Source organism: Rhincodon typus, chromosome 14 (assembly GCF_021869965.1).
Source record: "Rhincodon typus isolate 14 chromosome 14, sRhiTyp1.1, whole genome shotgun sequence".
NCBI classification, from domain to species: Eukaryota; Metazoa; Chordata; class Chondrichthyes; order Orectolobiformes; family Rhincodontidae; genus Rhincodon; species Rhincodon typus.
Genome location: NC_063345.1, coordinates 69,520,230 through 69,546,258, shown reverse-complemented (window position 1 = coordinate 69,546,258; position 26,029 = coordinate 69,520,230). Strand labels below are relative to the sequence as shown.

At 43.5% G+C, this 26,029-nt stretch overlaps 1 protein-coding gene across 1 annotated transcript in view; it reads right to left on the bottom strand.

Moving 5' to 3' along the window:
- LOC109914445 (gamma-aminobutyric acid receptor subunit beta-4-like) overlaps positions 1 to 24,978 on the bottom strand; it is a 106,740-nt gene extending 81,762 nt beyond the window's left edge. Inside the window, exons 1-3 of the mRNA XM_048605108.1 lie at positions 24,886 to 24,978; positions 23,838 to 23,929; positions 22,938 to 23,005 (exon numbers count right to left, since the gene is read on the bottom strand). Coding sequence (XP_048461065.1) covers positions 22,938 to 23,005; positions 23,838 to 23,929; positions 24,886 to 24,965 — 240 coding nt within the window. The 5' untranslated portion in view covers positions 24,966 to 24,978. The remainder of the gene's footprint in view (positions 1 to 22,937; positions 23,006 to 23,837; positions 23,930 to 24,885) is intronic.
- Between the last annotated feature and the right edge of the window lie 1,051 nt (positions 24,979 to 26,029).

Genomic DNA, 26,029 nt, shown 5'->3' with positions numbered 1-26,029 from the left:
ACTAGCCAAAAACCCAGGTTTGACGCTACTTGGAGTATTGTGAGCAGATCTGGGCCCTACACCTTCAGAAGGATATATTGGCCTTGGACGGAGTACATCATAGGTTTATAAGAATGGAACCTAAACTTAAGGGGATAAACAATGAGGAGGGATGATACAAATAAGATCTGTTTTTTCTAGATTTTGGAAGGTTAAGGAGTGATCTGACTGAGGTATTCAAGATATAAACAGGAAAAGAGACGGTAGATGAAGATAAACTTTCTCCACTGGTTGGACATTCTAGAACTAAAGGGCATAGTCTGAGAATTAGTGCCAGACTGTTCGGGGGAGATGTTATGAAACACAGCTACACACAAAGGGTGATAGATGTTTGGAACTCTGTTCCACAAATGGCTGTGGATGCTGGATCAGTTGTTAATTTTAAATCTGAGATTGATAAATTTTTGCTAAGCAAAGGTATTAAGAGATATTGGCCAAAGGCAGGTATATGGAGTTAGGCCATAGATCAGCCAAGATTTCATTGAAGGGTAGAACGGATTCGATGGGCTGAATGGCCATAATGTTCCTGTGTTTCCAGAAGCCAAAGGCTGTAGAGATGAGACTTCGTGGAGCAAGTGGAAAGAAAAAACTCAAGAGCATGGGTATGTTAAAAGTAACACTGAAACACAGGAGAAGGAAATAAAAATGTTTACATAATTCAGTTAGCATACCAATTAGTTGGCCAAAGGCACACTTATGGAGTTAGGCCACAAATCAGCCGTGATCTTATTAAATGGTGGAACAGGCTCAAGGGGCTGGATGGCCAACTCCTGTTCCTTGTTTGTACAACAGGGGTTTGAATCTTACCGTGGAAGATAATGAAATTTAAGTTCAATTAAAATCTGGAACAAGAAGTGAGTCTTTTGCTGGTCTTGTAGCCACTTTTGATTGTCATATGCAAATCCCTATCTGGTTCACTAATGTCCTTTAGGGAAGGAAATCTGCCATCCTTTCATTATCAGGCCTACATGTGACTCCAGACCCACCCTCTTAACTACCCTCCAGGCAACTAGTGACGGGCAATAAATGCTGACCTAGTTAGTGATATATATGAAGTAATTTTTTAGAAGTATGGGTATGAATACTAGTACAGGTATGGAAACAGATACAGCTACAAATGCAAGAGGTAAGGTTCTGTACGTGGACGCTGGTTCAGGTATGGGTATGGATACTGTCACAGCTGTCAGCACAGGGGATTCAGTGGTGTACAGATGTGTACGCAGATACTGGTACGTGCACCCACAAGGATAATTGTACAAGTGTGAGTACAGGTACTGATATGGGTGTCTACATTCATATTTGTATGGGTATTGATGTGAATGTTGGTACAGTAAGATTTACAAACATTGGTGCGGGTTTAGATACAGATACTGTTACAAGTGGAAGTGTGGATATTGTTACAGCTGTGAGAACAGAAACTGGTACAGGTTGGCATTCAGAGTTTGGCACAGATATGAATACATACACGTACAGATGTGAGTTCAGACACTGGTGCAAATGTGAGTACAGGCACTGGTGCAAGTGTGGGTACTGATACGAATGTTAACACAGAAATTAGTATGAATACTAGCATAGCTGTGTGTACGGATTCTGTGACAGAGGGGTTATGGATGCTGCTGCAATTATGAATACGGGTACGTCAGTGGAAGTAGATATTAGTATTGGTGTGGGTACTGATACTGGTACAAGTCTGGGTCCAGACAATATTATAGATGTGGTTTCAGATTCTAGTCCAGGTGTGTGTCCAGATACTGATACATATTTGGGTACAATTGCTACTGTGATAATGAACCCAGGAAACAGCAGGCATTCAAATTCCGGAACAGATGTGGGTACACATACTGAAACAGGTGAGAGTATGGATACTACTACAGATCTACAGATTCTGATGCAGTAGTGATCAATACTGGTACAGATACGGTTAAGTTGCAAATAGAGTAAAAGTATTGATGTGACTACTGATACGGGTACACTTTTGAATTTTAATACTGGTGAGATTTTGAGCATGGATACAGGTGTACGCATGGTTAATTGGAACGGTGTGGTTACTGATATCGGTGGATGTGTGGGTAGCCATACTATCAGAAGTAAGCGTATGGATGCAGGTGCAATTGTGAGAAGAGATATTGGCATACAGATACTACTATAAGTTGGGTATACTGGAGTTTGCGTGACTACAGTTACTGGAAGGTGTTTGTACAGTCGTTAATACACGAGTTGACACAGATACCAATGTAGCTGTCAGTACAGATAAGAACGCAGACACTGTTAGTGGTGAGCGCGCAGATACCATTATAGGCTTAGCTAATGAATATTGATACAGATACCTGTAGAGATGTGAGTTGAACAGTTCTGATTTAAGATACCGGTAAAGCTATGGATATGGGGTTTCTGGTACACTGGTACACAGATACTGATACTGCTAGGTGTGGATAGGGCAGATTGGAACATGACTTCGTACGGATACTGATATAGGTTAGACAAAGGGGAGCCAGTAGAAGTGATCTCCAGATTTCCAGAAGGCCTTTGACAAGGTGCCGCACAAGAGACTGCTAAATAAGAAAAGAGCCCAAGATGTCCGGGCAAGGGACTTGCATGGATACAGGATTGGCTGAAGGCAGAGAGTGGAGATAAAGGGGTCTTCTTCAGGATGGTGGCTGATGGGTGGAGTTCTGCAGGGGTTTGTGTTGGGACACCTACCCATGTTATATATTAATTATCAGGATGAAGGAACTGAGGGCGTTTTTGCTGAGTTTGCAGGTGACACAAAGATAGGTGGAGGGACAGGTCATGATGAGGAAGTGGGCAGGCTGCAGAAGGATTTGGACAGGCTAGGAGAGTGGGAGATGGAATACAATGTAAGAAAGTGTGATGTTATGCCCTTTCGTAGGAAGAATAGAGGTGTAGAATATTTTCTAAATAAGGAAAGACTTAGGAAACCTGAGATACAAAGGGACTTTGGAATCCTAGTGCAGGTTCATTTGGCAGTTAGGAAGGCAAATGCAATGTTAGCATTAATTTCGAGAGGCCTAGATTACAACAGCAGAGATCTAGTGCTGAGGCTATATAAAGAACAAAAACAGAAATTGCAGGAAAAACTCAGCAAAAGAAATCTGAGTTAATGTTTTGGGTCCAGTGACCCTTCCTCAGAACTCAAGCTGTATATGGCTCTGGTCAGATTGCATTTGGAATATTGTGAGCAGTTTTGGGCCCCATATCTAAGGAGTGAAGTGCTGGCATTGGAGAGGATCCAGAGGAGATTTACAAGAATGATCTTGAGGAAGAAGGGATCAGTATGTGGTCTCGGAGCTCTGACTCGCCAATTTCTCCTTAATTAATTTCAATGATCCTCTCACCTCATGCCCAAAAACTAATTCAAATAGACTGAATTTGGGAGGTTCATTAGGTGCATCCCTAAGTGCAAAAAGTACGAGTGGAATTCCTTTATCTTAATCCTCTGAATAACCTTAACTATAAGCCCTCAACATGGTCTTCAAAGTTTGATGCGACCGTTCTAATGCTCCCTGCAATTCTGAATGGTACACAGTGGATTTGAATTGTGTTATTCCTAAGCTATCCATAACTTCACTGAATAATTTTGATTTAAAATTTGACCCTTGATCCAATTGTATCTCTGTGGGTAGTCTGTATATAGTGAAAAATTTGAGTAACTGGTCTACAAACCTATCAGCTGTGATATTACAGGAATGGCCTCTGGTTTTATCACTGCCTGAGGTTTCCTAATTGCCTGACACATATGACATGTCCATCAAAATTCAACAACATCCTTATGCAGTCCAGGCCAGGTAAAAATGTTTCTGTATTTTAGCTTGAGTTTTCGTCGTTCCCAAATTACCTCCTACTGTTGTTACCTCCTACAGCTACCCACAACACCACTTTTCTATAACCTATTGGTAATACAACTTGATGAGCTTCTGCCCATTACCCATCTGCCCCAATATGTGATGATCTCCATTTCCTTGTCAAGATGTCAATTTTAAGATAGTAACATTCTGGGATACACTCAGATCCTTCTTCTGTGCATGCTTTTTGATACAATTTCTTTAGTTTTTCACCTTTCTGTTGTAAGCCAGTTAATTTTGCTGAACTAAAAATGTCAACTATGGGATTCCTTGAGACCAAGAAGCTTAGATGAGGCAAAATTTGTTAAGTGCAACCAGGAGTGCTTGTTGAAATAGTATGTGGATAGTCTAACTGGAGGAGGGGCCATACTGGAACTTATACTGGCTAATGAGCCTTGCCAAGTGACTGACCTTTCAGTGGGAGAGCATTTCAGAAACAGTGATCACAACTTCTTAAGTTTTAAGATAACTGTGAACAAAGATAAGTCAGAACCTTGCAAGAAAGTACTAAATTGAGGGAATGCAAATTACGTCAGTATTAGGCAGGAGCTAAGGAGTATTAATTGGGAGAGCTGTTATCAGGCAAATCCACATTTGACATGTAGGAATTGTTTAAAGACCTGCTGATGAGAATTCAAGACCAGCATGTTCCAGTAAGGAGGAAGGACAAGCATGGCAAGTTAAGGGACCCTTGGATAATGAGGGCGGTTGTGAATTTAGTCAAAAGGGAAAAAGAAGCATATGTAAGGTTTAGGAAGCTAAAACCGGCAGGGACCGTGAGGAATAGGAGGAAAACAGGAAAGTAGTCAAGCAGGGAATTAGGAAAACAAGAAGGGGCCATGAAATGACCTTGGCAAATAGGGTTAAAGAGAATCTCAAGGCTTTGTACAGATATATTAAAAACAACAGGATAACTAGGGACAAGGTAGGACCACTCAAGGAAGGAACTTGTGCTTGGAGGCAGAGGATGTGGGTGAGATCCTAAATGAGTACTTTGCAACAGTGTTCATTCAGGAGAAGGATATGGAGGGTTGTGAGTTTTGTGTGGAGCATGCTAATATGCTAGGGCATTTTGAGATCAAGGAAGAAGTGGTGTTGGATCTCTTGAAGAGCATTAAGGTGGATAAGTCCCTAGTGCCTCGTGATATCTATCCTAGACTATTGAGAGAGGCAAGAGAGGAGATTGCTGGGGTCTTGATCAAGATCTTTGTATCCTCATTAGCCACTGGCGATGTCCCGGAGTGCTGCCGAGTAGCTAATATTGTTCCTTTGTTCAAGAAGGGAAGTAGGGACAATCCAGGAAACAATAGATCGGTGAATCTCACATTGGTGGTTGGGAAGCTATTGAAGAGAATTTTTCTACCATCCCCAGACCCAAAAAGCCATTACTACACATTGGCATACCCTGTTTAAACAAACCAAATTCAACACCCAAAACAAAACACACTAACGTCTACCACTTGATGTCTTTGAGTCCAACAATCCTAAACTCAACTTGGAATTATAGATTTGATCCTGTCAAAAGCCTCTACCTTGTTATGGACCAGACCAGACCCCCTCAAAATATTTTAAGAAGGTAGCCCTGATCCTAACCTTTTCTTGTTTTAAAGATAGATATAAAGTGCTGTGTTCCAGCTGCAATGAGACTGATCAAACTACTTGACATTAAGCAAAACACAATTTATTTAAACACTATAGTTAAAGTACAAACAAAAGAAAGAGGAATTTAGAATAACATAACTATTGGAAAACCTAACCAAATAATAGATACAGTAACTATTACTAATTAAATGTTCCAAAATAGTAACATTCCATAAACACACCCCTTGGCAAAAAGACAAATTCAGACACAGATTGTCACATGCATTTCTCCAATCCAGGAGGAAAAAACATCAAGAGAAAATTTAGAGAGAATAGCAGCTAAAAGACATTTACTAAAGCTTCCAACTATTTTGAGACCCCAAAGACTTTGTATGCTATTGAAGAAACCAAAACCCAGGATCTGTGAGAACTGGCTACACCGATTTAGGCTGTTTAAAAAAATACTCGAGGCCTCTCAAGCTGTTTACTGAAGTTATCTTCAGTAGCTATTTTGATGCCTCTACTTTACAACCTCTCTTCAAATAAAAAAAGGAAAAATAACAGCATCATCACAGTACAATATAAGTACAGAGACTATCATAGTTTCGGTATGGATAATGGTGCAACGATGAGAAAAGGTAAATCAGGTACAGAAACTAGTATGGTGTAGGTACGGATTCTGGCACATGCATAAATATGAATACTGGTATAGGGCTGAGTAATTAGATTGGGAATGGACTGAAGACAAATTCTAGTATAAGTCTGAGCGTAGATGTACACTGATACTGGCAAAGTGTGTGTATGGACCCAGTGTTGGTATGATGGTAACTTAAAGTCATCATAGTTCTACCATAGCAAGGCTGCTCTCTCATTGTTCAGAGAGGATTGGTGGTGGTTTAACCTGATGGTCACCACCCTCAGGCAAGGGAGATACTGAGAAGGAGAGTCCTTTATGGTAACCTCAGGAATAGAATTCAGGCCATTGGCATCACTCTGCTTCACAAACCAGCCATCTAGCCAACTGAGCCAAGTATAGGAACTGGTGAGATTCTGTTTACAATTATTGACAGGCATTATTCTGGATACCATTACAAGTATAGTTATAGATACTGATATAGTTATGAATTTTGGGACAAGTATGGGTATGGAAACTGTACAGGTGTGGCTATAGATATAATTACAGATATTAGTGCAAGTATGAATACAGAAAATGTTACAGATTTCAGTGCAGATACTGATACTCATGGGTGCAACTACTGGTCCAGGTGTAAGTATGGTTGTGGGTTTGAAAAAGTGTGACTAGTTTAATTTGGTAAATTTGGTCTGCATGGATGAGTTGGAGTGAAGGGTCTGTTTTTGTCCTGTATGACTCTATGACTTTATAATGTTAAAAATGTGAGTGCTTACACAAGTGGATATAGATACTCAAACATGTGTGGGCATACATGCCGGTAAAGGATGGAGGCAGGTATTATGACAGGTGTAAGCACAGATCATAGTGCAGGTCTGAATCCAGATATTGTTACAGATGTAAGACAAGATCCTCTCAAAGTGCACAGACAGGTGAATGTGTAATTGTGGACACATACTTGTACATGGGTGTACCAAAACCAGTGCAGCTGGTGGTAGGTAATTAATCTAGGTATGGGTATAGATACTGTAACAGGTGTGAATACACATGGATAAATGTGTACATCCTGGTAAAGTGTGGGTACATTCACAGGTAAAGATGTGGCTAAACATACTGATACAGGTATAAGTACAGATACTGGGGCAGGTGTGGGTACGGTTTTAAGTATTCGTAACAATATGGGGTTAGACTCTGTTACATGCGTAGATATAGATACTGCAACAGGATTGGATACAGATTTTAGTCCAGGTGTGTGTACTGAGGTGAGTAAGAATACCATCCCAGGGCTTGGACAGTAGTAAAGCATGAGTACACATTCAGGTATAAGCATGGGTCCCATAGAGTTACAGATATGAGTACAGCTTGCCAAATACTTTTGGGTACAGATACTGTCTCAACTGTGGGAACAGGTGTGGGCATGAATACTGATAAGAATTTACTAAAGATACTGTTACAAATATGAGTACAGAGATACATACAGATGTGGGGTCAGATTCTGACAAAATGCATGGGTACAGATACTACAACCAGACTGGGTACAGATTCTGCTACAGTTGTGAGTATGGATACAGATATAGATGTGTGTATGGATACAGAAAGAGGTTTGAATACAGATACTGTTACTATTGTGGTTGTAGGTACTGGTACAAATGTGGGTTTGAATACTGGTACATTTGAGTCCTCATACTGGCATAGGTTTGAGTATGAATTCTTCTACAACTGGTCCTATTGCATTCACACTGGTGTGGGTACCGATACTGGTACAAGTGTGCGTGTAGAAACTGGTATCAGTATGGGTGCCAAGACTGATACAACTGTGGGTACAAATGCTTGTGTAGGTTCAGGAACAGATACTTGGACAAGCATGGATAGTGCTACTTGGACAGGTGTGGGTGCGTGTACTGGAATAGGTGTGAGTACAGGTTCTTATATAGGTGCTGGTACAGGTTTGGGTTCAGATCCTGGTATATTTGTGGGTATAGATCCTAGTAAAGATGTTAGTGTAAATTGCTGGTAAAAATGTGCATACAGCCACGTTTATAGGTTAGGGGACAGGCACTAGGCTGGTGTAAGTACAGATACTGGTGCAGGTGTGAGTGCAGATTCTTATGTAGGAGTGGACACACATCCTGGTACAGGTGTGGGTACAGATACTGGTAACCGTGTGATTGCAGACAGTGGTGACAGTGGGAGTGCAGACAGTGGTATACAGATTTGAACACAGACACTGGGCTGGTGTGAATACATACACTGGCACAGGTATGGGTGCAGATACTGGCACAATTGTGAGCAAAGATACTTGTGCAGGTGTGGGCACTGATCGTGATATATGTGTAGGCATGGGTACTTGTACAAATGTGGCTAGAGATTCTTGTACAAGTGGGTAAAGCTAGTTTTACATGTGTGATTACAGTTTCTTGTCCAGGCCTGGGTACAGATATGGGTGCAGGTGCAAGTACAGATACTGGTAAGGATGTGAGTACACATTGTCATACAAATGTGGGTGCAGGTACTGACACTGGTGTGAACACAGCTCCATGCATATGTGGGCAACAATGCTGATGCTGGTGTGGGCACAGATTCTTGTACAGGTGAGTGCACTGCTGCTGGTAAAGGTATGAGTACAGCTATTGGAACAGGTGCAGACACAGCTATTGGAACGCATACAAGTGCAGACACTGGTACAGTCATGCATACAGACACTGGTAACGGTGTGGGTACAGACACAGGTAGTGGTGCGGGTACAGATTCTTAGACAGGTATGGGTACTGATAACAGGGTCATGCGTGGGTATGGACAGTGCCATAGGTGTAGGTACAGCTACTGGAATAGGTGTCACCAAAGATACTGGTACAGGTATGGGTATACATACTGGTACTGGTGTGGGTATATGTACTGGCATGGTACTCACGTGGATACAGAGGCTTGTACTCATGTAGGTACAGATTCATATGTAGGTGTGGGTGCAGGTATTTATGCAGATGTGAGTACAGATTCTTATGTATGACTAGACACAGATTATGCTGCTGGTAAAGTTGTGAGCACAGTATCCAACCAGAAGGTGCTGAAACATTGCTTGTTTGCATTCTGGGAGTGGAGTTTGCAGTCAGCGCGGGTGTGGAGGGTATCATGGAAGAACCTACTGTTCAGGAACAGTTAGCCCCAAACATTATACATTACTGGTGTGTTTCTATCCCTCCTTCCTCCTCTAACCAAAAACAAAGGAGAGGCAGCGTTCAGAGGAGACAGAACAATGTAAGAGGAAGGTTGGCAGTGAGAGTTCCAGTGGGTAAAGGAGCACAAGCCTAAACTGTTTCTGGAAACTGTTGTTGGTGAGTGACACTTAAGTTTTGAGAAATTGTTATAGGAGCAGAGAGCATCAGAAGCGAGAAGAAAATATATTTGACACTGTAAGGATTAATTAAGTTAAAGGGGTAAGACATGGCAGGAGAGCTCCAAATTGTAGTCTGCTCCTGCTCGATGTGGGAAGCTGAGCACATTCCAGCGCCTAGGACCTGCATGTGTGCAAGAAGTGTCTCCAACTGCAGATTCTGAAGCCCATATTTTGGAGTTGGAATGAGGACACTGGAGCATTCGTGAGGCGGAGAGTGTCATGGGCAGCACGTATAGACAGGTAGTCACACTGCAGACTCAGACTCCACAGACAGGAAGGGAATGGGTGACCATCAGACAGAACAGGAGGACTAAGCAGGCAGTGCAGGAAACTCCTGTGGCTATTCCCATGCAAAATAGATATACTGTTTTGGATAACACAGTGTGGAGCTGGAGGAACACAGCAGGCCAGGCAGCGTCAGAGGAGCAGGAAATCTGACGTTTCGGGTCGGGTCCCTTCTTCTGAAATGGTGGGGGGAAAGCGGGCTCTGAAATAAATACAGAGGGGGAAGTCGGGCTGGGGAAGGTAGGTGAGATGGTGATGGGTGAGTGTAGGTAGGTAGTGGTGGGGATTGGTCAGTGAGGTGGGAGGAGCGGATAGGTGGGAGAGAAGGCGGACAGGTCAAGTAGGCGGGGATGAGAAGGAGGGTTGGTCATGGGATGAGGCCGGGGGTGGGCAGATTTTTAAGCTAGTAAAGTCCACATTGAGACCATTGGATTGTAGGCTCCCAAGGTGGAATATGAGGTGCTGCTCCTCCAGTTTCCGGGTGGCATCGTTGTGACATTGGAGGAGGCCCAGGATGGACATGTTGACCAGGGAGTGGGAGGGGGAGTTGAAGTGGTTCACAACTGGAAGGTGTTGTCCTTTGTCGTGAACCAACACAGGTGCTCTACAACGCGGTCTCCAAGCCTCCACTTGGTCTCACTGATGTACAGGGGGCCACATTGGGAACAGCAGATACAATAGACCACATTAGCAGATGTGCAGGTGAACATCTGTCTGATGTGGAAGGTTTCCTGGGGGCCTGGGATAGAGGTGAGGGGGGAGGTGTAGGGGCAGGCGTAGCATCTCCTGCGGTTCCAGGGAAAGGTGTCGGGGGTGGTGGGGCTAGTGGGGAGTGTGGAATGGATGAGTGAGTCACTGAGAGAGCGGTCCCTCCGGAAGGCAGATAACAATGGGGAGGGAAATATATATTTGTAGTGGGGTCAGATTGCAGATGGCGGAAGTGGCGGAGAATGATGCGTTGAATCCGGAGTTTAATGGGGTGATACATGAGGACAAGGGACCACTCTCTCTGCGACTCCCTCGTCCGCGAACGACAGTTCGCGGAGGGTGAACAGCCAGTTGGTTCTAACGACATAGGTAAAACAAAGGGATGAGGTCCTAAAAGCAGAATATAGGAACTAGGAAGAAAGTTGAAATGTAGGACCTCAAAGGTAGCTGTCTCAGGATTACTACCAATGCCACAAGCTAGTCAGAGTAGAAACAGCTGAATGAACATGTGGCTGAAAAGATGGTGTGAGGGGGTGGGTTTCAGATTTGTGGGGCATTGGGACCGGTTCTGGGGGAGGTGGGGCCTGTACAAACTGGAGGGGTTACACCTGGGCAGGACTGGGACTGATGTCCTTTGGGGGGATACGTGGTAGAGCGGTTGGGGAGGGTTTAAACTAGAGCGGCAGGGGGATGGGAATCAGAGGATGAGGGTAGTAGATGTGGAAATTGAGGGAAGAGTTAGCAACCAGGGCAAACATGACTAAGAACAGACAGGGAAGTGCTGTTAAAAAGAGCAGGGGAGGTGGTCTGAAATACATGTATTTTAATGCAAGAAGTATAATAGGCAAGATAGATGAACTCAAACCTTTGGTTAGTATTTGGAGCTATGATGTTATTGTGAATACAGAGACTTCGCTGAAAGAGGGACAGGACTGGCAGCTGAATGTCCTAGGATTTAGGATGTTTCAGGTGTGATAGAAAGGGAGGTAAAAAGGGTGGCTAGTTGCATTACTGGTAAAGAAATATCTCACAGCTGTACAGAGGGAGGATACATCTGAGGACTCATGCAGCAAGGCAGTATGGGTAGGACTAAGGAATAGGACAGGTGAAATCTGGGGGTATACTACAGGCCTCCCAACAGCCAGTGGCAGATAGAGGAGAGAAAATGTAGACAGATTTTGGAAAAATGGAAAGATGTAAAAACAGCAGATTTTCTGCAGTGGGTGATTTTAACTTCCCCTCTATTAACTGGGTTTCTCTTCGTACTAGGGTCTTGGATGGAGCAGAATTTATGAGGGCCATTCAGGAGGGTTTCTTGACACAGTGTGTAAACAGTCTAACCAAGGAAGGGGTTATACTGAACCTGGTTTTGGAAACTGAGTCCAGCTAGGTGAATGAAGTTTCGGTGGGGGAGTTTCTCGAGAGTAGTGACCATAATACCATGAGTTTGATGCTACTCATGGATAGGCATAACAGCAGTCCTCGGGTGAAAGTGTTAAATTGGAGGAAGGCGAGCTACAACAATATTAGGCAGGAACTGGAGAATGTTGATTGAAGGCAGCTCTTTGAGGGTAAATCCACAATGGACGTACGGGAGTATTTCAAACAGCAGTTGATAAGCATTCAAGAGCGACATGTTCCTGTGAGAATGAACGATAGGTATGGAAAGCTATGTGAACCAAGAATGACCAGGGATGTTATGACCTTGGTCAAAAAAAGGAAGCATACGTAAGGTCTAGGAGGATGGGAACTGACAAAGCCCTTGAAGAATGTAAGAAAAGTAGGAAAGAACTTAAACAAGGAATTAGAATGGCTAAAAGGAGTCATAGAGATGTACAGCACGGAAACCTTCAGTCCAACTTGTCTATGCTGACCAGATGCCCTAAATTAATCTGATCCCATTTGCCAGCATTTGGCCCATATCCCTCCAAACTGGTCCTATTCATATACCCATCCAGATGCCTTTTAAATGTCGTAATTGTACCCAGCTCCACCACGTCCTCTGAAAGTTCATTCCATACACGCACCACCCTCTGTGTGAAAATGTCGCCCCTTTTAAATCTTTGTCCTCTCACCTTAAACCTATGCCCTCTAGTTTTGGACTACCCTACCTTGGGGAAAAGACCTTGGCTATTCACCCTTCATGATTTTATAAATCTCTGTAAAATTACTCCTGTTCTTTATTTGGACATGCTAATTTCTTATGAGGGACCTAATTGTAAGTTTTCTCAAAGTTCAAGTAAACCACTTCCACTGCTCCCGCTTATCAACTTTACTGGTTACATCCTCCAAAAATTGTAGTACTTTATCAAGCATTATTTCCTTTCATAAATCCAGACTGACTCTGTCCAATCCTGTCGCTATTTTCCAAGTGCTCTGCTATTAAATAAACAAAGAAAACAAAAGAGAAGTATGGCACAGGAGCAGGCCCTTCAGCCCTTCAAGCCTGTCCCAATCGTCATGCCCTGACTAAATGAGAAAACAAACCTTCTGCCCTAATTTGGTCCATATCCCTCTATTCCTTCCCTATTCATGTAACCATCCAGACGCCTCTTAAATGTTGCCAACATGCCTGCTTCCACCACCTCCTCTAGCAGTGAGTTCCAGGCTCCTACCACTCTCTGCGTGAAAAACTTACCTCGGCACTCTCCCTTAAACTTTTGCCCTCTCACCTTGAAACTGTGCCCCCTTGTAATTGAAATTTCAATCCTGGGAAAAAGCCTCTGATTATCCACCCTATCAATGCCTCTCATAAATACTGTTCAGGGGAACAGCCTCTCAGGGGATAACAGCAACAGCCAAATTCATGGCACCATGGTTGGGTCTGCTGCATAGGGAGGGAGAAATTGACATAGAAATGCTATAGTAATAGGGGATTCAATCATAAGGGGAATAGATAGGTATTTCTGTGGCCGCAAATGAGAGTCTAGGATGGGGTGTTGCCTCCGTGGTCCTGGATGTCTCAGAGCAGTTGCAGGACATTCTGGAAGGGGAGGGTAAACAGCCAGTGGTTGTGATACAAGTTGGCTCTCATGACATAGGTAAAAAAAAAGGGATGAGGTCCTAAAAGCAGAATATAGAGAACTAGGAAGAAAGGTGAAATGTAGGTCCTCAAAGATGGTTATTTCAGGATTACTACCGGTCCCACAAGCTAGTCAGAGTAGAAACAGCTGAATGAATACATGGCAGAAAAGATGGTGTGAGGGGATGGGTTTCAGATTTGTGGGACATTGGGACCAGTTCGGGAGGAGGTGGGATCTGTACAAACTGGATGGGTTACACCTGGGCAGGACCAGGACTGATGTCTTTGGGGGGTTACTAGAGTGGTTGGGGAAGGTTTAAACTAGTGTGGCATTAGCAAACAGGATTAAGGAGAATCCCAAGGCTTTTTACACATACGTAAAAAGCAAGAGGCTAGCCAGGGAAAGGATTGGCCCTCTCAATGACAAAGGAGGGAATGTATGTGTGGAGCCAGAAGAGGTAGGTGAGATCTTAAACAAATACTTGTATTGATATTTATCAAAGAGAAGGAGTTGGTGGAGGATGATCTCAGGAAATGGAGTGTTGAACATCTAAACCATATTGCTATTAAAAAGGTAGGGGTGCTGTGCGCCTTTAAAAGTATTAAGGTAGATAAGTCCCCAGGTCCTGTTGGGATCTATCCCAGAATATTGAGGGAAGAGCAAATTGCCGGAGCACTGACAGACATCTTTGTATGCTTGTTGATCACAGGTGAGGTCCCAGAGGACTGGAGCATAGTTAATGCTGTCCCATTGTTTAAAAAGGGTAACCGGGATAATCCAAGATATTACAGGCCTGTGAGCCTCATGTCAGTGGTAGGGAAAGATTCTCAGGGAAAGGTCTATAGGCTTTTAGAAGCAAATGGACTGATTAACGATAAATAGCATGGTTTTGTGTGAGTGAGGTCGTGATTCACTAACTTGATTGAGTTTTTTGAGGAGGTGACAAAGATGATTGATGAGAAAAAAGTGGTTGATTTTGCCTGTGTAGACTTCTATAAAGCCTTTGACAAGGTCCCTCATGGCAGACTGGAACAAAAGGTGAAGTATCAGGGTTGAGCTGGCAAGGTGGATACAGGGCTGGCTTAGTCACAGGAGACAGAGGATAGTGATGGAACAATGGTTTTCGGAATGGAGGGCTGTGACTTGTGGTGATCCACATGGATCAGAACTGGGAACTCTGCTGTTTGTGATCTACATAAACGATTTGGAGGAAAACGTAGCTGGTCTAATTGGTAGGTTAGACGACACAAAGACCGGTGGAGTTGTGGATTGTGAGGAGGATTGTCAGAGGATACAGCAGGATAAAGATCAGTTGGAGGCATGGATAGAAAAGTGGCAGTGCAATTTAATCTGGACAAATGTGTGGTGATGCATTTTGGAAGGTCAAGTACAAGTGGAAATTATACAGTGAATGGCAGAACCCTTAAGAATATTGATATGCAGAGAGATCTGGGTGTGCAGGTCAACAGATCACTGAAGGTGGCAGCGCAGGTACATAAGGTAGTAAAAAAAGGCCTATGGCATGCTTGCCTTCATTGGAAGGTGCACTGAGTATAAGGACAGGCAAGTTATGCTGCAGCTCTATAAAACTTTAGTTAGACCACACTTGGAATATTGCTTACAGTTCTGGTCACCACCCTACCAGAAGGACGTGGATGCTTTGGAGGGGGTACAGAAAAGGTTTACCAGGACATTCAGAGATAGTAAGAACCGCAGATGCTGGAGTCAGAGATAACACAGTGAGGAGCTGGAGGAGCACAGCAGGCCAGGCAGCATCAGAGGAAAGTTGATGTTTTGGATGGGACCCTTCTTCAGAAATGGGGCTTCCATTCCTCCCCTGAGGCACAGAGGTTAAGAGTAGGAGACTAATCCTGGGGCTGTATAAACTGTTGGTTTAACCACAGCTACAGTATTGTGTGCTGTATTTGGAATCTGGAATCCATATTATAGGAGGGATAAGACTGGAGAGGGTGCAGATGAGATTTATCAGGTTGTTGCCTGGGCTAGAGAGTTCCAGTTATGGAGAAAGATTGGACAGACTCGGGTTGTTTTCCTTAGAGCAGAGGAGATTGAGAGGAGACATGATTGAAATGTATAAAATTTTGGTGGACATAGAGTAGACAGGAAGAAACATTTCCCCTTGATGGAGAGATAAATGACTAGAGGGCATAGATTTAAGGGAAATGAAATAAGATTTAGCGGAGATGCGTGGAAAAACATTTTTACCCAGAGGGTACGTATAATGGTATCTCTACAGAGCAGTTACTAGATTTAATAAAAATATGTATTGATGTGTCTGTACAGATCATGGTACAGGTATGGATCTGCTAACATAAGACTAGTAACAGATTTTGGTCTGAGATGCCACAGATGCTTGTAGCACAATCTAAAGAGTACCGGCGCGGCAAATGGAATAGGATTCTTTACTATGAAAGGAGTGGAACATACATGTAAGAATGTTACGCTTCAGTTAGATTGGTGAAACCACATCTTGAGAATCTGTGCAGTTTGGTCTCCTTATTAAAGGAAAGATGTAAATGGACTGGAGGTGAGTCAGGGGAGATTTACGAGATTGATACGTGGAAAGAGTGGACTGTCTGATGAGGAAAGGTTGGACAGACTAGGCTTGTTTCTACTGGAGTTTAGACAAGCGATGAGTGACTTGATTAAAGTTTACAAGATCCTGACAAGGTGGAGATTGAAAAGACGTTTCATGTTCTGAATGAGTCCAGAACTATGAGGCTTTGTTGAGGGGTATTTCCTTTCTCAGACGCTTATGTGACTTTGAAACTCTCGGTCTCAGAAGTCGGTGAAGGTGGGTTAGTGAATACGTTTAAGGGAGATGTAGTTAGATTCCTGGTAGGCAGCAGAATTGAAGGTTATCAGGGTTAGATGCAAATATGGACTTTGAAATACAAACAGGTCAACCATGATCTCAAATGGTGGAATGGACTTGAAGGGAAGAATGGTCTACTCTTGCTCCTAATTTGTATGTTGTATTTCATATGTCATAATTTTTCTAATTTTGTGATTCATGGATGAGAACAGTCAAATCCTTCTGAACATCAATATTTACTAGTTTCATATATTTTTAAAAAATCTGCTTTTCTAGTCTTGCAAAGAAAGTGACTAACTTCACACTTCCCCACATATATTCCATCTGCCATCTCACTGCCATACTCACTGAACTTCTCTTTCTAGCCTCTCCATCCTACTACCAAGCTTTGCATTATCAGGAAACATGGATACTTGATGTTTCTATTTCTAATTGTCTGTGTGCCTGCATTGCTACCGACACCAATACCGGAGTCAACATATGTACCCTTGCCTTTATGAGTGTTCTTTCATCCCAAGATTAAACAACAAACAAGAGCCCAACACTGATCCCTGTGGGACATTACTGACCACAGTCTTCCAGTTGGAAAAACACCCCTAAACCATCATCCTCTGCTTCCTGCCACTCAACCAATTGTGGATCTAATTTGCCAAATTTCTTTGGATCCCATCAGCTCTTACCTTTGCTATCAGTCTCCCATGTGAGACCTTTTCAAAAGCCTTGCTGAAGCCCAAATAGATGACATCGAAAGCATTGCTTTCATCTACACGCCTGGTCACCTCTATGAAAAACTCAATCAAGTTGGTCAGACGTATGACCTCCCTTTAACAAAACCATGCTGACTGTTCTTGATTAATGCCTGCCTCTTCAAATGCAGACTAATTCTGGCCCTCAGAATTACTTGCAATAGTTTTCCCACTAACAGGGTGAGATTCTGAAGAAGGATCCAGACCCAAAACGTCAGCTTTCCTGCTCCTCTGATGCTGCCTGGCCTGCTGTGTTCATCCAGCTCTACACCTTATCTGAGATTGCTCAGCCTGTGGTTTCTTCGTTTATCCCTTGCTTGCCTTTTCAAGAATGGTACCCCATTGGCTTCAGTTGTTTGGCACCTCTCCTGTGACCAGAGAGGATCTGTCAATTTTTGAAAGCACCTCTGTTACTTCCTCCCTTGCCTTACTCACCAGCCTAGGATACCAGCCTTGAAAATTTATCTACTTCTAAGACTGCCAGAAATTCAAAATATCCTTTCCGAGTGTGCTAATTTTTTAATTATATCATGGACTTCTCCCTGATTTCTGCACCTGTATCATTTATTGCCCTTCCTCGTTGACACAGGTTTCAGGCCTATTCTTGTGATTTGAAATCCAAGATCAGCCATGATCAGATTGGGTGGTAGAGCAGGTTTAAAGGACAGACTAGTTTATTTCTTCTACTCCTTCTTGTGTTCTTATGGTATGGATAGGGTTGCTGATGTCAACATGGTATAGATGTTGATAAAGATGTGGGTGCAGATGAAGGTGATGGTATAGGTACTGAATTTCAAACCAGTTGCAGTACAGATACAGCATCGTTATAGACATAGGTACAGACGTTGGTATGGACGTATGAATGTGCTTCAGATATGGGTCAAGATGCTGATAGAGAAATCAGTACATGGATTATTTGTGGATCAGTGGAGCCAGCAGGCTCATTAATGCTTGGGAGGGGATTGTTGAGAAATGTGTGGTACCTGTCTTGATCACATATGCAGTTTGGTGCATTCTGAGCATTCTTTGAGCACAGTTTGTCTGTTACCCATATTTCTCAATTCTGGCTGACAGAATCCAACAGCTCATTCCTCTGGTTGTTTATACTAGGCAGACCAAAGATTGTAATCAAGTAGGCCAAACTTATAAATCCAAAAAACACCCACTGGTGGATGGAATTGCGTGATTGGGCAACACATGCTGAATAACACTGAGTGCACTAAAAGAATCATAGAATTCCTACCGTGTGGAAGCAGGCCATTCAGCCCATCGTGTCCACAAAGACTGTCAAAAAACAAAGAAAATTACAGTACAGGAACAGGCCCTTCGGCCCTCCAAGTCTGCACTGACATGCTGCCTGTCACAACTAAAACCCCTTACCCTTCCGGGGACCATATCCCTCTATTCCCATCCTATTCATATTTTTGTCAAGACACCCTTTAAAAGTCACTACAGTATCTGCTTCCACTACCTCCCCTGGCAGCGAGTTCCAGGCACCCACCACTCTCTGTGTAAAAAACTTGCCTTGTACATCACCTTTAAACCTTGCCCCTCATACCTTAAACCCATGGCCCCTGGTAACTGACTCTTCCACCCTGGGAAAAAGCTTCTGACTGTCCAGTCTGTCCATGCCCTTCATAATCTTGTAGACCTCTATCAGGTCCCCCCTCAACTTCTGTCGTTTCAGTGAGAACAACCCAAGTTTCTCCAACCTCTCCTCATAGCTAATGCCCTCCATACCAGGCACATCCTGGTAAATCTTTTCTGCACCCTCTCCAAAGCCACCACATCCTTCTGGTAGTGTGGCGACCAGAATTGAACACAATGTTCCAAATGCAGCCTAACTAAGGTTCTATAAAGCTGCAACATTACCTGCCAATTTTTAAACTCAATGCCCCGGCTGATGAAGGCAAGCATGCCATATGCCTTGTTGACTGCCTTCTCCAACTGCATTGCCACTTTCAGTGACCTGTACACCCAGATCCTTTTGCCTATCAGTACTCTTTAGGGTTCTGTCATTTACTGTATATTTTCCATCTGGATTAGCCCTTCCAAAATGCATTACCTCATATTTTTCCGGATTAAACTCCATCTGCCATCTCTCTGCCCAAGTCACCAACCGATCTATATCCAACTGTATCCTTTGACGGTCCTCATCGCTATCCGCAATTCCACCAACCCTTGAGTCATCAGCAAACTTACTAATCAGACCAGTTATATTCTCCTTTAAGTCATTTATATATATTCCAAACAGCAAAGGTCCCAACACTGATCCCTGAGGAACGCCACTAGTCACAGCCCTCCATTCAGAAATGCACCCTTCCACTGCTACCATCTGTCTTCTATGACCGAGCCAGTTTTTTATCCATCTTGCAAGCTCACCTCTGACCCTGTGCGACTTTACCTTCTGTATCAGTCTGCCATGAGGGACCTTGTCAAAGGCCTTACTGAAGTCCATGTAGACAACATCCACTGCCCTACCCTCATCGATCATCTTCGTCACTTCCTCAAAAAACTCAACCAAGTTAGTGAGACACGACCTCCCTTTCACAAAACCATGTTGCCTCTCGCTAATACATCCATTGATTTCCAGGTCCGAGTAAATCCTGTCTTGAAAAATCCTCTCCAATAATTTCCCTACCACTGACGTAAGGCTCACCGGCCTGTAATTAGCTGGATTATCCTTGCCACCTTTCTTAAACAAAGAAACAAGATTGGCTATTCTCCATTACTCTGGGACCTGCCCTGTAGCCAGTGAGTATACAAAGATTTTCCTCAAGGCCCCAAAGAGCATCTCCAAAGAGCGTCCCACCCAGACTCACTCCATCCCTGTAACCCTACATTTCCCATGGCCAATTCACCTAACCTGCACATCTTTGGACCGTGGAGAAAAAAAAATGAACACTGACACAGACGTGGGGAGAATGCATAAATTCCATACACTCGCAGGTGGAATTAAACCTGGGTCCTTGGTGCTGTGAGGCAGCAATGCTAACCACTGAGCCACCATGCTACCCCTGTTGGTGCTGATATGGGCAGAGATTCTAGAACTAGCATAAGTGGAAAATTGGCACTCGAATTGGTACAGATGTTGGTATGTAAGGTTATTCTGAATTGACTTCAACACAGATGATGGTTCAAGCATTGTTATGGTTGTTGGTCCTGCTATGGGTACAGACTGCTTTAAACAATATGATTACAGATGATGGTAAAGGTGGTACAGGCTGCAGAATGAGTAGAGATGCCCAACATGGCACAGGTGCTAAAACAGGTATCAATACAGATTGCTGGTACAGATATGGGTACTAATGGCAGTAATGGCATGGGTACAAATGCTGATAGAAGTATAGTTATAGATAGTGGCACTGGCATTGGACCAGATGTTTGCCCTGAAATCCATACAGTGATTGTTTGTTTGAGGTATGTGTGCAGATTCTAAAATAAGTATTGATACAGTTGGTGATAGATGTTAATACAGAAGCTGGTATAGATATTAGCATTAGTGTTCATACCAGTTGTCAGTATAGGAATGGCTACAGATTCTGGCTATTAATATTAGAAACAGAAATGCCCTGGTGTTGACACCGTCATTGGTGTAAGTGCTGGACAGAGATATGTGCAGATGCTGGTGTTTTGCTGAATGCTATAGAGATGTTTATGGGAAAATAGATGCCATATTTAAAGTGGAAGCATGGCTTCAATTACATTTTCCAGTGTTTTAAATTCTTGTGGTATAAAATCCTGGAGTCATTCCAGCCTGCTTTTGATCCACAAACTCTTGCAACAGATGGGTCTAAACGCTTTCTCCTGTTAATGTCATTTACAAATTGGACTCATACTGCACGAGAGCTGGAACCTGTTATGGTTGTCATATAAGTAAAATCTTGATTCACTCAGTGAATGTTATCATATTAAATTGGATCAGCCACAATTAAAGGCACAAGTCAGAATTGTTATAGAAATCCTCCACTTGCTGCATCAACTCTCAGGAAGCTCAACACCATCCAGGACAAAGCAGCCCACTTAATTGGCACCATGCTTACTCCCTCCACCAACAATGCAGCAGTGTGTATTGTCTACAAGATGCATTGCAGTATCTCACCCAGGATCCAATGACAGTACCATCCAAACATCCAGCTTCTACCTCTCAAAAGACAAGGAAAACAGACACATGGGAACATCACCAACAACGAGTTCCTTGAGAAGACAAACATCAATCCTGACAATGTCATTGTTCTTCACTGTTAAATCCAGAACTCCCTTCCTAATACATTTGCACTATATTTTGCTTCCATGTCACTGCTTAGCCCTAATCTCTCACCTGAATAACTGCAACACTGAAATGGTTACACAGGCTCTCTCAGCATCCATTCAATCTCAGAACAGTTTCCATGCTATTCGTTTAAACACAAATCCTGAAATGCTTCCAAATCAATCAAACACAAAATCTTGTTCTATGACCAGTGTGCTCCTTGACAATGAAGCTGACCTGGGCCTAGGAGTGAATTCCCTATTCCAGATTCTTTACGGAATGAAATGTAGGCTTGACTGCACCGAATCCTGATTACAATTCTACTGAGTTTTAATTTGATTCTGATTCTTTTCAAATTCAGCTCTAGATCTGCTGTTGAGCATTCAGAACTGAACATAGTCTAACAGTCATTAACAAATCAAGGTGCTGAAGGAAAATCAACAATGTGGAAATGTTTTTGTCCATGCAAAGGCTCTAATTGTATTTGAACTACTCCAGTGTTCCTGCCCTCAATTTCCAATTTAACTTAATGTATTTGTGTTTCCTGTAAAAGTGCATACTTCTTAGCTCAATAATTAATTCCCATCTGCATATTTTGTCAATGTCACTTTCCTATTTCCATTCACAGTTACAATACACCAAATCCTGCAATGGCTCTGGTACAGATTTTAGGGCAGTTCTTATGATACAGGCCTCACTTGACCAAATATTGTGTTAGATTGCTCTAAGGTCAGTCCATGATGTGTTCTGGTTTGATTTAGTTCAAGGCTCACTCATCATATTTACTGGAGCTGGATTTTGATAACGCTGATACTTCACATCCAGCCAACTCCTGTTCCACATCCATCCTATACTCACAGCTCATCACCTTCTAAGTTAAACCCCACCTTGATGCTCACCCTTCTCAACCCAGAATTAAAGCCACAATAAAAATGCAGTTGGACAAAATGTAGATCAATGCTTAGGAGCAAAACACATAAAATTCCTGATGAATAAAGTTCAAATTCATTCATAAAAACAAAAAGAGCTTGCATTGATGTAGCACCTTACACAACTTCAAGATGTCCCTAAGTGTTTTCCAGCTATGAAGTATTTTTGAGGTGTAACATAGGAAACATTTTTGTAACGTAGGAAACACAGCAGTAAAGGGTACGCACAGCAAGCTCCCTGAAACAGCAATATGACAATTGACCAAAAACCTGCTTTGGTGACTACATACTAGCTAGGATACAGTGAGAACTCCCCTGTTCTTCTAATAATGCTGTGGGATCTTCTTTGCTCTTCACAGAGGTCGAACAGAGCCTCGAATTAGTGTATCACCCTCTGACTGTGCAGCACAGCTGGATTCAGACCTCTAGTTTATACACTGGAGAGATCACTATCAAGTGACATGGGTAGCCCAACTTCATTTGCAGATGGCTTACCCAGTATTTCAATCTCAACTGCCACCAACAGCTGCCAACTAAGTTCAGTCATGCCAGGCTACCTCCACATACCTTGAACACAGTCTGGCCCACATTAGATCGAATTTTAGCAATTTAATCACAATAGTATAAACAAACCCTTTGCTCAGACTCACCATGTTAACTTCAGAGATCATGTCTATGCTGGCTATATGAATACTCATCCCCACTGTAACTGGAGACCCTGGTGAGAGAAGAGAAAGTACAAACCGTGTTTAATTGGTCTCGCATTTACTCCTTACAACCTCTCCTTAAACATACATAATAGGGGTGCTCTCTTTAAATAGCTTGCACTCTGAAGATAGACACCTACTTTAAACTGTCCGAATGATGAGGCTGTTCCCACATTAGTTCATGGTGAAGAAAATAATTCAACTAAATGAAACCCGACCCAAGCAAAAGAAATGAGTGAGAGATCTGAAGCTTCCACTTGAAGCTTACTGTAGGACAGAAAAGTCCTCATGATAAGAGAGAATTAAAGTTTTGAGTGACAGATGGAGTTAGGAACCTAGAACGGGAGGGAGGCACTCATTCCCTCGAGCCTGTTCTATTACTCAATTCAGTCATTTCTGGGCTGTATTAGAGCTCCATCCATCCACCTCAAAAACCTTGTCTACTAAAATCTAACAATCCGAGTGTTAAAATTTTCAGTTGACCTCCAGCATCAATGGCTTGCTGGGGAATAGCAGTTTGGATGTGTGCATTACCCTTTGGCTTGAGAAGTTCTTCCTGATACTATCGCTGGAGGGTCGGGTCGGAATTATAAGGTTCTGTCCCAATGTGCAACCCCAGCCCTCAATGCTTGGAATTCTCCCACCAGCAGAGATTGTCTCCATCTAATTCTTTAATCTTCTCAATCAGGTCATCCATTGATCTTCAATATTCTCTCAAACATAAGCCTGCTTCATGCAATCTGTTCTCGGAATGTTCAATGGAGCTATTCAACCTTTGACAATATTCTGTTCCTGTGATAACATTAATTGCTGATATTCAGTGTTGAGAATAATTTGAAATACCTCCAAAATCGGGTCTAAGGCGAATGTCATATCCTCTGAGCAATCTGTCAACTGTTCTTTTAACCAGGGAAATGTTACCGAGTCCATTGACACTGAGAGAGAAACAGAGGCAGGCATCAGTCAGTACATGCCTAGACATTAACAGTCCATTGACACTGAGAGAGAAGCAGAGGCTGATACCAGTTTGTACAGGCCGAGGCATTTACAAGTGCCTATCTCTCAAGCCCCTGTTCCCTCGCCTACCACCAGCCCTGTGCTCAAATGGGGAGGTCCTGGGACGGAGAGGGTGGTATACTTGGCGTCTCGGACCTTGATGTCCCATGGAAGGTGGTGTGGCTGGTTCGGGTGCCAACGTGCAGATGAGTGATTGGGCAAGATTGTGGGGCCTGGAAGAGCAGAGTCACTGGTCCTCCAACAAAACCGTCAAGCCCCACGGTCCAACAGTGCACATTTGACAGATGGCCTTTTGAGCATCAAAAGACAACCAGCACCCCTAAAACATAACCAGTACTTCCAATGGTCAAATGAATGCACAGAGATTATATGGTCATAGAGTCAAACAGCACAGAACATCTAGTCCAAAACGACCACCCCCAGCAAACAACAGCATAGAGCACTGTGCCCACACCTACCTGACAATGCACGAATGCATTATGAGTGGTGTAAACAGAACGCAATGATTCAGCCCCAGTTTACAGAGCAGTGCAGACGCACACGGACAGTTAATATGTGCCTGTGTGTCTTCCTCTTGCTTTATGTCTCCCCTTATATAAAAGCAGCCCTGCGAGTGACTGCTGAAGATTGAATATGTTAAACGCATTTGATTTCCGATCGAGAAGAAGAGAAGCCACAATTTGGACACAGTAGAGATGGACGAAAGCAGATCCATCCATCTACGCTTTCGGTCTCAGGTGTTATCTGGAGAGACAGGACTGAGAACGTGCTATACTGAGCATTGAGAGGAGCCAGTAAATACATTGTCAAATCACGTTTCGCCAGAGAAGCCTACCTTGGATTCAGAAAGAGAGAGAGACTAAAAAATCCTTACCTTTGTAGCCAGCACATGACAGACAGACCTGTGAGAAACGAGTAAAAACCAGACATTCGTTCTTCGTGGAGTCTCCACATTTTAGGGTCCCCAGGTTCAGTTCATTTACACGGTGACCTCCGGCTCACAGCCAGGGATGGGCGAAGCACAAGCATACACAAACACACACACACACAATTTCACAACAAGCGCCGGAATCCGAGGGGCAGCTCAGGGTGGCAGGCCAGCAGAGGCAGTGTCCGTGGCCCGGGCATGCAGCCGGACTGAGTGAGTGGAGGATGGTTCATGGGGCGAGCTGCGATGGGAGTTTGCTGCTGCTGCCGCCGCTGCAGTGTTCTCTCTCTCTCTCTAGACTGAAAGCTGCAGCTCCTGCATTCTTCCAGATCAGCTGGCTCTTCCAGTTCTTCCCCCCACCCCCCCCACCACCTCCTCTCCACTTCACTCAGGGGCAATTGATGTTGACGAGGGATTTTTCTTCTGGAGCTTGTCGCCAAGGGGAGGGGGCAGGATTAGCTGGAAATGGGAGGGAGGAAGGAAGGGTGGGGGAATTCCTAATCCCAGAAAAGGACATTTGTCAAAGACTGCTCCTGACGTCAGAATTGCCTCCTAACACTGTCTTTGCCTCCAGTGCCAACCATCATAGAGAGAGCTGGGAACAGATGTATTCAAATGTGATCTGAAGATGTGGACAGCACCATCCCAGTCAGTAGGCTGGCACTCACCCCAACCCCCGATGCCCCACTTGGAACCAGCCAGGTACAGGATGCTTGCTGTGTGTTTTACAGTATGTCCACAGCCTCTGCACTGTTTCACAATGAGGAGAATAAAGTCACTCCTGCAGACACAGCAGTTGTCTCCCCCAAAAACATTTGAAAATGTTGTATCTCCATGACATCACGGGTGTATGTCCACTTTAAAATGCTTATCAGAGAGGAGAACCCATCGAGAGAGAGAGACTGTGTCACAGGGCCCTCTCTGCCACTGACACACACACGTCATTGAGTGGTTACAGCCCAGAAGGAGACCACTCAGCCCATCATCTCTGTGTCTGCTCTCTGCAAGATCAGTTCACTTCCTACCACTCCCCACCTCCTTTTTGCTCTGGTTTATTTTTTCATTTCAGATTATTATTCAATATTCCTTT